This window comes from Notamacropus eugenii, chromosome 1 (genome assembly GCF_028372415.1).
Source record: "Notamacropus eugenii isolate mMacEug1 chromosome 1, mMacEug1.pri_v2, whole genome shotgun sequence".
Lineage (NCBI taxonomy): Eukaryota > Metazoa > Chordata > Mammalia > Diprotodontia > Macropodidae > Notamacropus > Notamacropus eugenii.
The window spans coordinates 402664027-402681685 of NC_092872.1; the positions used below are offsets into that span (position 1 = coordinate 402664027).

Below are 17659 nucleotides of genomic sequence, written 5' to 3' on the forward strand. Positions count from 1 at the left end.
TAGATGTTGCTATGCCTCTCTGGCTTTAGAACCTGCAGTGAGTCTCTGTTATCTCTAGGAGAAAATATAAAGTCCTGTTTGCATTTAAAACGCTTCACAGTCTGGTCCCGGACTATCTTTCCAAGTTGGCTCCATATTACTTTTCCATATTACTTACCCTAGTGCATTCTACATTACAGATAAACTGGCCTCCTTGCTGCTTTCTTTATGTAAAATAGTCCATCCTTCTTTGGCTAGGCTATTTCCCAATAAGGAAGAGCATTCTCTCCTTACCTCCTGAGATTCCTACCTTTCTTCAAGTTTCAAGAGCCACCTCCTGAAAGAGGCCATTCAGATCTGGCCTAGTAGTTAGTGTCTCTGTCCCCTCCCTATTACTTTGTATTTGCTTTGTTTATATTCTGTGTTTCCATATCTGTGTACGGTAAAATGTCATCTCCTTGAGGGCTGAACTGGTTTCATTTTTGTCTTTGTATTCTTAGTGCCTGGCACATAGTAGCCTGTATTGAATATTTATTTAATTGAAATTAATTGATCATTTTATTTTTAGTTTTTAGAAAGTATTAATAATTTGTTTTGACCCTATTGAAACTTGCTAACAGATATTTAAGTAAACCCTCCCTGCAAAATATTTTTTAATGTTACTTAAGTAAAACTGTGTAACAACAGGATTAGAACTCATAGTACAGTCACTTTCTACTTTTGTCATTTACTAATTGTTAACAGACTGGATATGTACTTTAACTTTGATAGTATGGTGTCAGCCTTGTTCATTGCATTTAACCTGAATTCATTGTCTCTTAGTTTTGACTTTATTCACATTGTAGTCGTTGTATATATTGATCTTTTGACTTTGCTTTCACATTCTGCACCATTTCATGTAAGTTTTTCCTTTTTTCCCTTTTTCCTCTGAATTCTTCAAATTTGTCATTGCCTTTGTTGCAGTAATATTTCATTCATTGCTTTAAATTATATAGCCATTCCCTAATTATTGGGCACTCTTTATTTCCAGCTCTTGGTTACTACAAATAATGTTGCACTAATGTTTTGCATATTGAGGTCTTTCCTTGGAATATTGTCCCATTAGTCTTGGGTTAAAGGGTGAGAACAATTTAATAATTTTTCTTGCCTACTTCCAAATTGTTTTACAAAACAGTAGAGCCAGTTCATACTTCCAGCAGCAGCAGATTAACTTCCCTGTAATCAAACAGTCAAGTCAAAGAAAGAGAGTAATGTAGAAACAAACCTGACAACTAAGTTGCTACCAATTGTGGAGAGCTTTCAGTGCTGAATTAGGGTGATGATGTTGTGGCTGTTAGTGACAGTTATGTACAGAAGGTTGTTCACGCGGCTGTGTGAACGGTGGCTTAGAGACAGGAGAAAGTAACCAAGAGACCAGTTTGGAGGTCGGTAATTCAGGCATATGGTGAGTGCCTGAATTAGTCTGGAAGGCATGTGAGGGGAGAACAGGGTAGAGGGTAAGAGATGGGGTGGAGACCAAATATGCAGAATTTGGCAGCTGATTGTATTTGGGAAGGGAGGAAGAGTTTTTATATATGCTTATGTTAAATAGGGTTAGCTTAATTATTATGCTTATCTTCTGTCTACCATTTCTCCAAATATTTGGGCATTTGTCTAAGACTCAAGTTGACTCTTTTCCTCTTTTTTTATATTCCTTTGGTGTATTTGTTGGACTTTGAAAGACATTTGTCACTTGATCTCAATTCATCAGTCAACAAGTATTTACTATTAAACTCTAGTGATATGTTCATACTAGTTATATCTTGTCACCATAGATTCCAAAACATTATCCACATTCTTTGTGTTTAGAGGTATTTTAGGGATGAGTTGTTGATTAGGATATGAAGGTATTTTTATAAAAGGATTTTTGTTCAGAGATTTGCTCTCTGTAGTTTTAAATGGCAGAACTAGAGTGAATGGGGGAAATTATAGATAAACAGAACTTAACCAAATATAGTTTTCTTAGCAATTAGAGTTGTCCCAAATTAAAGTGGGCTGCTGTATTTATTTTTGTATCTGATTTATTTATATGTACATTTTTGTCTCCACTTGTAGATTATAAGCTTTGTGAAGTCAAGGACTGTTTCATTGTTGTCCTTTGTGTGCTTGCTACCCAGCACAGTGTTTGATAAAAAACTTGCTCAGTAAATATTTTTGCTTAATAAATTCTTGCTAATTGATTGATTGATTATAAGTAGTGTTCTCTCCACTATTGAAAAAGTTCCCTCCCAGCTTGATTTACTTATATTTTTTCTTTTGCTCATTAAAAGGGCCATTCCCTGATTACTTCTTAAAGAGGCCTATTTGCTGAATGGGCATCACCTCACTTCTAAGTGAGTACCTGAATAGGGCATAGCCAGAAAAGGCCAAGGTCTCCCATTGCATCCTGGGCCATTTCCAATCATCCTGATGAATATCTGGTCACTGGATCCAGATGGCTCAGGAGGAGAAAGTGAGGCTGGTGACCTTACACAGCCCTCTCTCACTCAAAACAAAGTCAAGTGCAAGTCATCTCATCATTTCTTTGATGTCATGGTCTTCTTTGAAAACGAAGGATGAACACAAATCTGTAGATAGAGCTGCCTGAATGGGGACCCAGCTTAACTCAGCTCATCCTCTCCCTTCTGTCCCACCACAGCACCCTCCTTCTCTCCAAAGAAAGGTAAATTTGGATGGCCAGAGGATGCCCAGTTAACTTGGGTTTACTGGCTAGAGTTCTTTCTTTGTTTTTTTCTTTCTCTCTCTTTCTTTCTTTCTCTCTCTCTTTCTCTTTCCCTCTCTCTCTCAACACAGACAGACTGGAAAAGTTCAAGCAGAGATGGGATTGTACCACATGTCAAGGATATTGTAGAGGGATTTATTCTACAGGAATCGTAGGTTGACCTGTCAGGTTACTTTCAAAATTCAAAAACACCAAGATTCTGTGAGTCTTTTTGATTTGTTTGTGGGAGCCAAATGAAGTAGTTAGTAGTAAATACATAACCTTCTGATTAACAAAGCCTTTTCTGTTGGCTTAAAGGAATTTTCCCTTTTATTTCATGTACCTTAATTGACCTTAAAGGTGTGGCCTGATATAGTGGATATAGAGTTCTCATCAGAATCAGTAAGACATAGATTTAAGCCCTGCCTTTGAAGCATCAATCACTTAATCGACTGATGCTTATTACGCATCTACTATTATTAGAGGTCTAGTCCCCATTCTTTTGAACATATAATATAGGCTATATGAACCAGAACAATATGATCCAGACATATAAGAAACTCTCTAAGACTATAGGTTGCAGAGTAGGTGCCAATCTGCATTAGTACATCCAGATTTCCCTGGAGCAGAGATGTCAAACTCAAATAGAAATAAGGACTCCTAAACCATACATAAGGATCCTTGCTGGCCACGTAGTGACTTAGAAAACAATATATTAATAGTATCTATGTTTTGTTGTATTTTTTTGTTTTGTTAAACATTTCCCAGTTACAATTTAATGTGATTTGGGCCATACTTGGGAGTTTTGTGGGTCACATACAGAATTTTGGCCCCATATTTAACACCTTGTCCTATAGCATTGACATCTCTGGTTATCCAGTACAAAAACCATTATATTTGTGAATATTTCCTTAATTTTTCCTAACATACCTTGTTTTATGTTTTGTTTATGCTATAGAAATATAAACCTCAGAACCAATGATGATATTGCTGTCTTCTCACTTTATCATTATTGCTTGGTACTTATTGAACTCCAGCAAAATATGTTGAATGTCCTGTGAAACATAAAATGAGACATGTGTAATATATTAGGCTTTGTTGATAGAAATCAAATATAAAATTTCTCTTTTCTTGCCCAAGATAAAGTTAGTTCAATAGGTAGCCTGTATTCTCTCTTCTCTTCCCCATTTTGACCCCTTCATGAGCCAATTCAACTCTATATGTCCTCTCGTGAATACTTGTCCTCTATCATTTAAGTCATTTCGTCTTGCTAAACTTCATTGTCAGATCACTCCCATCATTCACTGCCTTTGCTCCTAAACATGTACTGCTGAACTAAGGTTGAGAAAATCACGTGACTTTTCTGACTGGCTCCACAACAGATTTATGTTACATAACCTCAACTGTGGTTAGGCAGTCTTACACCTCCCTTATCAACTCACTATCTTGCTCTCCACAGCTCTTTCAAAGGTTTTCTTCCCTCCTCAAACTTCTATGGCTCTCTCTACCCTCACCCTCTCAGCTGAGAGCCTTGCTTCATATTTTACTGAAAAAATTGAGGCCATTTTCCATAAGTTTCCTCTTTTTCCCTCTTCCTCATCTCATTGATCAGATGCCTTCTGTCTCCATCTTCTCCTCCACCCTTGTCTCACACAAAGCTGTGACCTTACTTCTTACCAAGGCTCACTCTTCCACTTGCATTCATAATCTTATTTCATCCCATCTCCAGTAAATTGCCTCTTCCCTCATCCCTATTTTATCACTTATCTTCATTCTCTCCCTGTTTGGCTTCTTCCTTACTGCCTACAAATATGCCCATTTCTTCCCCATCTTCCAAAAAATAAAAAAAGCCTCATTTGATCCTTCGAAGCCCCACTAACTGTTGCCCTATATCCCTTTTGCCCTTTGTGGCTAAATTTGAAAAGGCCTTCTGTAATAATTGCTTCTACTTTCCCTTTTCTCGTTTTCTTCTTACAGTCTGGCTTTCATCATCATTTCACTGAAACTGCTCTCCAAAGTTACCAGTGATTTGCCAAATCCATTGGGTTTTTTCCCCCCAATCTTCATTCCCCTTGATCTTTTTGTAGACTTTAACGCTGTTGACAGTCTCTTCTCTCTCAGTTTTCCTATCAGGCCAGTTCTCAGTCTCACCTGCCAGGTCCTCCTCTGTATCATACCATATATACATAGGTTAGAGGTTCTTTCCTGGCTCCTCCTCTATAGCATTTCACTTGGTGATCTGTGCTGATGATTCTCAGATCTATCTGTCTTGTCCTAATCTTTCCGCTGATCTTCAATCTCATATCTTCAACTGCATTTCAAACATCTGGAACTGCATGTCCAGCAAACACCTTAAACTCAGCATGTCCAAAGCAGAGCTCATTATCTTTCCCCCTAAACTCTTCCTTTCTACTAACTTTTCAATTACCATCAAGAGCAATACCATCTTCCCAGTTCCTCAGGCTTCTAACCCAAATGTCATCCTTGACCCTTCACTTTCTCACCCCCATTTCCAAGATATTGTCACCACTTTTCAATTTCACCTTTGCAGTATCTCTCAAATATTCCCCCTTCTCTCTTCTAACACTACTATCACTCTAGTGCAAACTCTCATTATCTCATTCCTGGACTATTTTAGTAGCCTGCTTGTTGGTCTGTCTGCCTCAGGTCTCTCCCCACTCCAATCCAGCCTCCATTCAGCCACCAGAGTGATTTTTCTAAGGCTTCGGTCTGACTATGTCACCCTCCTACTCAAAAAACTCCAGTATCTCCTTATTGTCTCTTGGATCAAATACAAAATCCTTTGTTTAGTGTTCAGTGCTCTCTATAACCTATTCCCTTACCCCACATTTCACCCCTGCCCCAACCCCCTCTACCTTTTCAGTCTTATACCTTACTCCCTGCCATGTACTCTGATCCAGTGACATTGTTCTTCATTGTTCCAGGAACAAGACATTCCACCATTGGTTGGCTCCAGGCATTTTCTCTGGCTGTCCCCCATGTCTGGAATGCTCTCTCTCCTTGTTTCTGCTAATTAGCTTCCCTGACTTTTTTCAAGGTCCAACTTAAATCTCATCTTCTACAGAAAGTTTTTCCCAACCCCTTTTAATTCTAGTACCTTTCTTCTTTTAATTATTTCCTATTTTTTCCTGTCTATTGCTTGTTTGTACCTATTTGTGTGTTGTCTCCTCATTAGATTGAAAGGTCCTTGAGAGTAAAAACTGGCTTTTACCTCTGTATCCCTAGCACCTAGCACAGTGCTTGGCACATAGAAGGTGCTTAATAAATGTTTATTTACTGATTGATTCTTGGATCTCATCCTCTCCTGATTCTTTCAGCAGATACTTCCTATAATCCTCACTCATTCATGTTTCAGTCTCTTCCTGTCTACTAGCTCTTTACCTGCTGCTTACCATCATACCTGTGTCTCCTCATCCTTAACAAACTTTCACTTGATTCCTGTAGTTAATTGTTCTATATCTCTCCTCCCCTTCTTGGCTAAATCTCTTGAGAAATCTATCTATACTAGCTACTTTTGCTTCCTCTTCTCTCACTGTCTTCTAAAACCTCTGTTATATGACTTCTGATCTCATAATTCAATTGAAACTGCTCAATCCAAAGTTACCACTGAGAGAGAATTCCAGGAATGTGGGTTATTGAAAATGCTCAATCAGGAGACTCCAACATTTGTCATTTTCTTTTTTTTGTCGACTTTGCCAGTCTGGGTTATGAGATGGGACCTCAGAATCCCTCCTTTCTTAAGGAGTTTGGCAGCTGGTTCACTATTTCCTTTCCTCTTCAGCTCCTACCCTTTATACTAGAGGCATCTCTGTAGATATTAAAGTCCCCTAGTACTTTTTATTAAAAGTACTAGGAGACTTTAGTACATGGAGGTTCCCTCAAATTCTCTAACCTTCCAATTCCTCAGTTTCCTTAAGTCCCATATCTCTTTAATCTCTTTTTATTCTACCTTAGTCACACAGAGATGTTAAACACACTAGATCTTAACATTTCCCACAAGTTTCCAATTATCATAATTAGAAACTGTACCATTCCCCTACCTGAGCATAACTCCTTATATTTCTATCTTTCTGTACTTGAATCATTCCAATGATGCACTGTCTACTGAGCATTCATTCAACTAGCAATTTTAAACCCTCTGAATTAAGTAAAATAATTTTAGGATGTCAAATCAAAATCTAAACAGTAAATAAAGTAGACTTTGCTTTATATTTAGGAAAATTACATTGCTTTTCATTATGTCTATCTATTGAAATAAAAGATGGTTGGAAATACAGTACCTGAAGGAAAAAAATACAGTAATTTTTCATTGGAAAAACTTGTCATGAGATACTCAGCTTTGGTACTAGCATGATTACTGAAATGTATAGTGCTGAAAAATTCTAATAATGATGAAGAATATTTTTTTTACAGGGAATTACATTTTGAACTACATAGCATCTCAACCCAAACTGGCTCCCTTTGTCATTCAAGCTCTTGTTCAAGTCATTGCTAAAATTACCAAGTTAGGATGGTTTGAGGTTCAGAAAGATGAATTTGTTTTTAGAGACATTATTGCTGATGCAAAAAAGTTTCTACAGGTAAGAACTCATTCTTCATATACATTTGGGAAATAAATGGTTTTTCTTTTTACTGAGTGTTGACTAAGGCAACATGATACTATGAGCTGTTGATACTACTGGGTTAATAATGATTGTTTCTGTGCATTGTTCTTGTTTTCTATAATTAGTAAATATAAGTTTTCAAATTTACAAACCAGAGAAGAGTACATCAAGACTTAACAGTTTTAATATTCAGTATAACTTAAAGTATTTATTTTAAATATAAATTTAAAATATAGATGATATTTTATTTGTAAATGTAAAATGTAGATGATAATATCTAATGGGGAAATATGTTCTAAGGATGTCTGATAATAAAACCATAAGATCATAGGTTTAGAGCTGAAAACAATCTCAGAGGCTAGTTAGTCTGATACTTTTATTTTAAAGATGAGGAAACTGAAGCCCAGAGAAGTTAAGTGACTTGCCAAAGGTTATACAGATGGTATCAGAGGCAGATTTTGAATACAACTCCTAAAATTCCATAGCCAGTGTTCTTTCTACTGTACACATTGATATCTTTAAAAAGACAAAAAACCTTGAGAAGTTTTTTTTTTTGAAGTAGGCCAGTACTTCCCATTTTTACATAGCCTTAAGCTCAGTTGTTGGACATCTGATACACCTTAATAATAAATATACTATGTAAAGAATTTTTTATTTGAGTCAGGAAACCTGACTTCAAATTCTTTTTTTGAGAGGATTCTGGGAAAATGACAAAATAGGGCAGAAAATACTGGGTTCCCCCAAATTCTCCCACAAACAAGGTAAAATATTGCCTCAAAGTAACCTTTGAGCAACAGAAAAAGTTAGGGTAAAGCAGTTATCCTCCCAAAACAACTTGAGGAGCTTAAGAAAGACCTGATCTTTGGGGTGAAGATTTGGGTGATTGAAGAGTAAACACCTCAAGGCTGACTCCACTGAATCATCAGACAAGCCCTGGGGATAGCTGAGTCAGGCATCAGTCTTGGCTTCCAGAGCATTCACCTCAAAGCAGTGTGTATGGGTTGGGGGTGGGTGGGTCAGATGGGGGTGGGGGAAGATTGAAGGACTTTCACTGTGGTGGGATGCTGGCCCAGTTGTGCTGACCAGACTTGGTCCTGTGGCTGTGGGCAAGGAGGAGCAAGGACATTCTTGTTGAGTATTGCAGCAGAGGGGTGGGGATACTGCTACCTGTGAGCAGGAGAACAGAGTCCCTGGCGCCCCTTCTAGGGCTAAGGATTAAGTTTACAGCCACAGAACGGACCACAGGAAGCAAGAGTTTTTTTTTTTAATCATAGCATGGCTAAGGGCAGTGGTTCAGGGTGGAGAGGAGATCAGAAAACAACAGTACAAAAAAAACGTTAGAAAAGCAAGTAATCTGAAGAACAGATTGGAGAGAGACAATAACTACCTGACAGTTATGATAAAAAAAAGTCTAGATACAGCATTACAAGAGATTATTACGGAAAATTGCCCTGAAGTTCTGAAGTAAGAGGGTAAAATAGAAATAGAATACATCCCATTGATCACCATCTGAAAGAGATCCTAAGAAGAAAACTCACAGGAACATCATAGTCAGGCACTCTAGTCAGGATAACACAAGATCTAGCTGCTCCTACATTAAAAGACTAAAAGGCTTGGAACATTGTATTTTCAAGAACAAAGGAGCTTGATTTGCCACCAAGAATAACTTACCCAGCAAAGCTGAATATAATTCTGAATGAAAATAAAAGGATATTTAATGAATTGAAAGACTTTCAGATATTTGTGATAAAAAGACCAGAAATGAGTGGAAAATTTGCCATCTAGGAGAAACATAAGGCAAACATTAAGGCAAATTATAAGGGACTCAAGAAGGTCAAATTGTTTACTTCTTATATGAGAAAATGTTATTTGAACTCTTGAGAATGTCATTATTACTTGGGTAGTTTTAAAATGCATATGAATATAGAAGGCTTCTCATTAGAACTGAATTAAAAAAGGACTAATGTATACATCTAGAAGGGTATAAAAGTCTTCTAAATTTATAAAGAAATAGAAGGGTGAGTGGATAGGGTAAGGGAGAGACTTTTAGGAGTGTGTAGATCAAGAAGTAGGAGGGTATAGGGAGAGATATGGTAGAGATTCTTGGAGGGGTAGGTAGTTTAAAGAATAGGAGGGTAATGGGAGAAGATATGGGAGGGGTTCTTTAGAAAGGTCTGGATTAGGAGTTAATAGTTTGAAATAAATCAGACTTGTGAGAAAGTACAGGGAAGAAGAGAGAGTGAAAACGATAATGGTGAGGAAAAACAGAATAGAGGGGAATTTTGAATGTGAATGGAATTAATTCACCCATAAAACATGCGGATGGCAGAATAGATTAAAAATCAGAATCCAACAATATTTTTTATTATAAGAAATAAGAATTTTTAAAATGAGAACTACACACAGAGTTAAAATAAAGACCTGGAGCAAAATTATACTTCAGCTGAAGTAAAAAAAAAGGGGTAGCAATTACGATCCCAGATAAAGTTAAAGCTTAAATAGACTTAATTAAAAGAGATAAATAGGGAAACTACATTATGATAAAAGGCACCATAAAAATGAAGCAATGTCAATACTAAACATATTCGCATCAAATTCTATAGCATCTAAATTTTTGAAGGAAAAATTAAATGAAATACAAGTGGAAATAGATAGTAATAGTGGGGGACTTTAACATTCCCCTCTCAAAATGAGATAAATCTAACCAAAAAAAATAAATAAGAAAGAAGTTAAGGAGGTGAATAGAATCTTAGATAAGCTAGATATAATAGATATCTGGAGAGAACTGAATAGGAAAAGAAAGAAATTTACCTTTTTCTCAGTGGTACATGGTACTTTCATAAAAATTAACCATATATTAGGGCATAAAAACTATATAGTAAAATACAGAAATAATAAATGCATCTTTTTCAGATCACAGTGTAATAAAAATTATATTCAATAAGGGATCATGGAAATACAGATTAAAAACTAATTGAAGATTAAATAATGTAAAGAATGAGTGGATTAAAGAACAAATCAGAAATTTCATTTAAAATGATAATAATGAGACAACATATCAAAATTTGTGGGATGCAGCAAAAACAGTTATCAGAGGAAAGCTTGTATTTCTAAATGCTTATTATATTAATAAAATAGAGAAAGAACAGACAATGAATTGAGTATGCAGTTAAGAAAACTAGAAGAAAAAACAAATGAAAATTCCCTAAACATCAAACTAGAAATCTTAAAAATTAAAGGTGAGATTAATAAAATTGAGTGTAAAGTTGAGTAGCTTTATGTAAAAAAATAATAAATAGATAAATCATCAGTCAGTATGATTTTTAGAAAAGAGAGATTGAAACTCAATCACTAGTATTAAAAATGAAAAGGTGAATATACAACTAATGGAAATGAAATCAAAATGTGTTATTTTTCCCAGTTATATGTCAATAAATTTAACAATGGAAGAATATTTACAAAAATATAAACTGCCTAGATTAATAGAAGAGGAAATAGAATTTCTAAATAAGCCTATTTTAGAAAAAGAAATTGAACAGGCTATAAATGAGCTTCCTAAGGAAAAAATATCAGGACCAGATGGATTTACAAGTGAATTCTACCAAATATTTAAAGATCAACTAATTCCAGTATTAAATAATATTTAATAATAGGCAAAGATTTGGAATAATCAGCAAAGAAAGATTCCTACCAAACTCATTTTTTGAAACATATATACTGATACCTAAATCAGGAAGAGCATAAAAGAGAAAGAAAATTTCTAGATCCATTTTATTAATTAATATGGACACAAAAATCCTAAATAAAATACTAGCTAGGAGACTACAGCAATATATTACAAAGATTATATATTGTGTCCAAATGGGATTTATACCAGGAATTCATTAACATAATTAATTTTATCAATAACAAAAGTAACAAAAATCATATGATTATATCAATAGATACAGAAAAAGTTGTTGCTAAAATACAACACTCAATCCTATTAAAAACCTTTGAAATCATAGGCATAAATGGATTTTCCTTAAAATGAAAAGTAGCATCTACCTAAACTTAGTAAGTATTATTTGTTGTGGAGACAAGCTAGAAGCCTTCCCAGTAAGATCAGGAGTGAAACAAGGATGCCCACTGTAACCATTATTATTTAGTATTATGTTAGAAATGTTAACAATAGCAATAAGAGAAGAAAGAGAATTTAAGGGAATTAGAATGGACCAAGGAGGTAATAAAACTATCTCTTTTTACAGATGATATGATTGATATACTTGGAAAACCTTAAAGATTGAACTAAAAAGTTAGTGGAAACAATAATTTTAGTAATGTAGCAGGATATAAAATAAACTCACAGAAATCATCAGCATTTCTATATCTCACCAGCAAAGCCCTGCAAGAAGAGATAGTAAGAGATAATTCATTTAAAATAACTATAGAGTGTAAAATACCTGAGAATATACCTATCAAAACAAATCCAGGAATTATATGAACATAATTATAAAACACTCTTTATGCAAATAAAATCAGACTTATTCATGGAGTAGGCAGAGCCAATGTAATAAAAATGGTCATTTTACCTAAACAAAAGGTTATTTTACTGAGCTAGAAAAAACCATACCAGAATTCATTTGGAAGAACAAAAGGTCAAGAATATCAAAGGAATAAATGAAAAAAAAGTAAAGGAAGGAGGTTTAGCAGTGCTAGACCTTCAAAGATACAATAAGGCAATAATTATCAAAATTATTGGGTACTGGCTAAGAAATAGAAAGGTAGATTAGTGAAACACAGTAGACATAATACACAGTAGCAAATTATTATAGGATAACGTGTTTAATAAATGTAAAGATTTAAGCTTTGGGGATAAGAATTCATTATTTGGTTAAAAAAAATTATTGGGAGATCTAGAAAATGGTCTGTCAGAAATTGGGCATAGGCCAGTATCTTATACCATTTACTAAGATAAAGTCAAAATTGGTACACAACCTAGATATAAAGGGAGAATATATAAAAAAATTAGAAGAACATGGAATGTGTTACCTATCAAAATTATAAATAGAGAAGAGTTTATGAATAAATAAGAGAGCATTGTGAGATGTAAAATGGATAATTGTTATTGCATTAAATTAAAAAGGGTTTGTACAAATAAAAGCAATGGAGCCAAGGTTAGAAGGAAAACAGGAAATGGAGAGAAAAATTTTATAACTAGTTTCTCAGATAAAGGTCTCAGATCTCAAATATATGGGGAGCTTCATCAAATGTATAATAATACAAGGCATTTCCCAATTGATAAATGGTCAAAGGATATGAACGGGCAGTTTTTTAATGAAGAAATCAAAGCAGGATGTAGCCATATGAAAAAATTCTCTGAATCACTTGATTAAAGAAATACAAATTAAAACAACTTTTAGATATTATCTTATACCTATCAGATTTGCTAAAACAATAGAAGGGGAAAAGTGACAAAAGTTGGAAGGGATGTGGAAAATTTGGGACACTGATTCACTGTTGGTAGAACTGTGCACTGATCCAAGAATTCTGTAGAGCAATCTGAAATTACCCCAAAAAGTTAGAAAAGTGTGTCTACCCTTTGACGCAGCAATACTGCTGTTAGGTTTGTTTCCCAAGGTGATTAGGGAAAAAAAGGAAAAGAACTTATATGCTCTAAAATATTGATAGCAGCTATCTTTGTGGTGGCAAAGAACTGGAAATTAAGGAGATGCCCATCAATTGGGGCATGACTAAACAAGTTGTGGTATATAATTGTGATGGATGAGCTGGTTGATTTTAGAAAAGTATGGAAATACTTCTATGAAATAATGAAGAGTGAAATGAACAGAATCAGGAGAATGTTGTACATAGTACCGGCAATAATGTTCTAAGAATAACTTTAAACAACTAAGTCATTTTGAGTATTGTACTCAAATCAATTACAAAGTACCTGTGAAGGAAGATGCTATCCATATACAGAGAAAGAACTGATAAATAGAAGTATGTATAGTAAGGTTTTATATATATAGGCGTATTTGTGTCTAATGGTAACCTTCTCTAAGTAGTTGGTAGGGAGAAAGCAAGGAAAATAAAAGTATACAACAGAGAATAAAATAAAATTTATAAGGAAGTGCAGAAAAACAGGGTAGCTTTGAAAATGATATATAGTATTTATTACATCATTTTTCAGAAAAACTAAACTGTGAAATTCCAATTCACGGTTTTATATTGAATGCTCTTTTTATGTTGTGCTTGTATATATGGAAATGTTCTTTGTTTTTTTGGTCATTATATGTTTAAGTTCAAAATAATTTTTTTTTAATTCTTTTTCCGTCAAACCTGTCTGACCCTGCGCAAATGATTAGATACTTTTCAAGGCCTAGTTTTCTCATTTTAGAAATATAGACCACATGATCTCTGAGTTTCCTTCCAGCCCCCCAAGCCTAAGATCTTAGGAATTCTAGTGCTTATTTTGGTTATCATTCAGCAAGGTGCGTGTTATGACACCAAAGGCAGAATTACAATTTTGGTAGAGAAGGATGAGCTTTGACACTTATAGCTTGACTAACTAAAGAGGTTCTCATTGACATTTTTTATCTAAAATTATAGAAAGCTCAAGAAGGCTGTTCCCAGATATATAAAAGCAATCAGTGGAGTTATTCTCCTTTAAAAGACAAAAGTATTTCCCCTTTTCAAAGAGAGTGTAAAAAATATGTTGGTACTTGCTAACATTTCAGACAAATGTAGACTCAGAGCTGGAAAGCTCTCTAGAGATCATCTTAACCACTCTCTTATTTTATACGCAGGGAAACTAAGGCCTGTTTGTCCAGTGCACTTTTCAGCAGCTGAGAGGTGCCCATGTTGACTGAATTGCCAAACACAATTTTTCCAAATAGCATCTCATGCAACTTGAGAAGGCTGGGGTACGTGCTCCCTGATAGCTTTCAGTAGTTATGATATCCAGGAGAACTCCCTCATGTGCCTTCTCTTCAGCCAGTAGCCCCATCCTCTTAACATCATCACAGAATGTGATAGTAAGTAAGCTTCTGCCTTTTCAGTGAATGGCATAGCATTGTCCTGGGAAGTATCAGTTAGAGGGTTAGATTCAGTTAAAGTTGTGCTTTACTCTTTGGCTGCCTGTAGTAGATATCACTTTCATATGTCAAGAATTGTGTGAGGTTTAGTTTAAGCTGCAAAGTACCAGGGCTGTGCATTGTTTCTCTCACCCAAAGGTAATTTATATTGTCAGTGCAGAATGACTCTTAAAGCCTATCCGTTCACTGAAAAGGATATTGTCAGTGTTAGCAGTGATTTTTATGCTTTTGTTGTAATTGAATCTTATATTTTTATATACATGCTTTTACTATGAATTTGCAATGGGTAGCTTATGTTAATGATGTGCATTTTTAAAATCAAAATTTTGATTTGGAGGAAGTTGTCATGGTTAAATTGAAAGCTGATTAAATTAAATATGTTATGGAGGCAGTTAAACTCTATACTTTTTGACAGCTATGTAGTTACTCTAGTATATATGGAAATTTAGATGCCTTGATTATAGGTATATTATAAATAAATGTACATGAGCTAATAATACCGAAGAGGCTTAAGTGATCATATTCAGAATTAGATCCAGGAACTTAAATTAATTTACCAAACTATTTATTAATTATTTATTAGACACAGCTATCTTAGCAGCCTCTAAACACATTTATATAGCTAAAGGGAATTTTTTTTCTTGTTCACAGTCTTGTGTAAAACAGGAGACTCGGTTCTGATTTATTTTAAAGTTCAGTTTGGTATGGGTGCAGAGTGCTCAATATGTAGATTATCACTATGCCTTTGTTTATGACAGCTTTTCCCTTACAAATCCATATGCTATCAAAATAGAATCATAAACTGTAATAGCTGCAAAGAGCTAATATTACCTTAGGTACAGGGAAACAGTCCCTTTCAGCTAGATTCTGGTGGACACAGAACTAGAACTCAGGGGAGTGTGAATCTGAATTGTCTGGTGCTGACCCTGGTAAAATCCATAAGAGTTAATTTCCTATATTGTGATCATAAACCTATATTTCTAGGTGAGTTGTACAGTGCCAAGTATAACTTCATTTGTTAATATCATCCAGTTTTACACATTTGTGAATCAACTTTTCTACCTGTACTGAGATCTGTAATTTATTTTCTTCCAAGGGTACCGTGGACCATTATGTAATAGGGGTGATAATCCTTTCTGAATTGACTCAAGAAATGAACCTGGTAAGCTTTTACCTTTTAAGGGAAACTCTGAAGTTATTCTCATAGTTGTATTTCTTTGTTGACTTTATTTGTGGCTAATGGTTTCCATCCCTCTGTCAGGATATTTTTAGTGAACAGAAAACTACGGAGTATTCACGTCACATTCTCTGTTTATTTAATGAGTGATGCAATTAGAGATTGGAACTGTTTGAATATTATTGAAAACAACAACAGTATGTGGTACTATCCAGAACATAGAATTAGACATGGTCAGTGCCCCATGGGCATCCTTTTATCTTCTTTGTATATAATAATACAGTAACCATAAGAAGAAAATTAAATGCTCAAGAGAAGCAAACCACCATGTTGCTTATTCTTTTACAAGTAAAAGGGAAAAGGGTTTTAGTGAATTGATTTTCAACAATGCTCACCCAGCAGGGTTGATCAAAGCACAGGCCACTTGGAATAGTGCCACGTACAGGCAGAGTTGTCCACCTTGCAGTGGGGATTTTCAGATGCAGTGCTTCGCACAGCAGCTGAGCATATAGTCACCTGCTCCTGCTCGCCTCTGCTGTTACATTGGTTGTACCATGAACAAAAGCAAGAGTCGGGTTTCATAGAAAATAGTCGTGTAACAAAAGGGAATGTAGCAATGTGACATAGGAATGATTGGGCTCCTAAAGAGAATGTTGCCTGGGGCCATTTCTGTGGTTCAGAAGTCTCTTTGTAATGAAGTACACAGCTTGTGTGCCTGGAACCACAACCAAGTTACTTTGCTATATTTTCTACTTAGACTGACCTAGACATTAGAAAATTATCCCACATATGTAAAAAAGATTTGCTAAAATTGGTAGTGGTTATTCTGGTTTTAAAACAAATAATGAGTTCTGTCCTGAAGATTACCTTGTTTTCCAGGTGGGGAAATTGACCCCCAGAAAGCTGATGCTTGTCTAGCCCTCTTGCCCAAGGCCACACAGCTGCCACAGTTTTTCTGAGTATATTAGAAAACCTGCCTTCTTGTTTCTGTTTCCTATTCCTTTATCTAGCACTGCAAGATCAGATAGTTCCTTAAAACACAAGGCAGGTGACAGAGTCTAGTGACTGTTGTTGATGATGATGATGATGGTGGTGGCTATAATGATACTTCAGTAATTCAGTTCATTTCAAAGCGCTCTCCACACAACCAATTTATGAGGGATATAGTAAAAATATTTTTTCCCATTTTACAGATGAGGAAATAGTGAAGGAACAGCGTAGATAGGAAACAGTAAAGATAAATGACCCACCCAGGGTCAGAGAGTAGTAGAGAAGAGGCTTGAAACCTAGGCTTTCTGGCTGTATGTATAATGCTCCTTCCATCATGTTTCCTCTCCTAGTGGTGGAAATCTCAGACTGGGTATTTATTCAGCTTTCTGTGGAGCTATCACTAAACAAATAGTCTTTTATCGTATTATACTGTGTATTTTATTCTCCAAATAAAGCAGTTTATAGGAAATGGGTTGTTAATAAAAAGTGGTTTCCATGAATAAGCCATCATCTTTCAAAAAGGGATGATGGCATCAAGTAAAGCATGTGCATCAGCTTTGCAAGTTCAATAGTATGACCTCTTTGAGGCATTTTTTGCTCATACCAAATTTAGAACTTCATTGTTATCAACTTGTATTCATTGAACGTCTTCTAGATCTGTCACTCTATACTGTAAAACTTGTGAAAAACTTAGAAGTCCTTTCATAATTACTGAGCAGCTAAGTGGCTCAGTGGATAGAACTTTAGAGGCAGGAAGACCTGAGTTCAAATTTGTCTTCAGACACTTAACTAGCTGTGTAACCATAGGTAAGTCATATAACCTGTTTGCCTCAGTTTCCTCCACTGAAAAAGGAGGATAATAGTAGCATCTACTTCAGGGGATTGTTATGAGGATCAAATGAGATAATGTTTTTTAAGTGCTTAGTACAATGTGTGGCAGTGTGTAGGCTAATAAAATTATTATTTTTATGTCCAATTTCCTCATTTTGCAGATGAAAAGATGAATTAGTCCGAAAGATTATATGGAGCTTCCTCAGTAGAACCAGGGCTACTATTTGGGCCCTTTGACTCC

General features: G+C 35.3%; 1 protein-coding gene across 2 annotated transcripts in view; it reads left to right on the forward strand.

Annotated features, from left to right (window-relative positions):
- RANBP17 (RAN binding protein 17) overlaps nucleotides 1-17659 on the forward strand; it is a 331100-nt gene that overhangs the window by 18809 nt on the left and 294632 nt on the right. For both annotated transcript variants that reach the window (XM_072630957.1, XM_072630955.1), the window contains exons 4-5: nucleotides 7154-7320; nucleotides 15517-15582. In XM_072630957.1, coding sequence (XP_072487058.1) covers nucleotides 7154-7320; nucleotides 15517-15582 — 233 coding nt within the window. The remainder of the gene's footprint in view (nucleotides 1-7153; nucleotides 7321-15516; nucleotides 15583-17659) is intronic.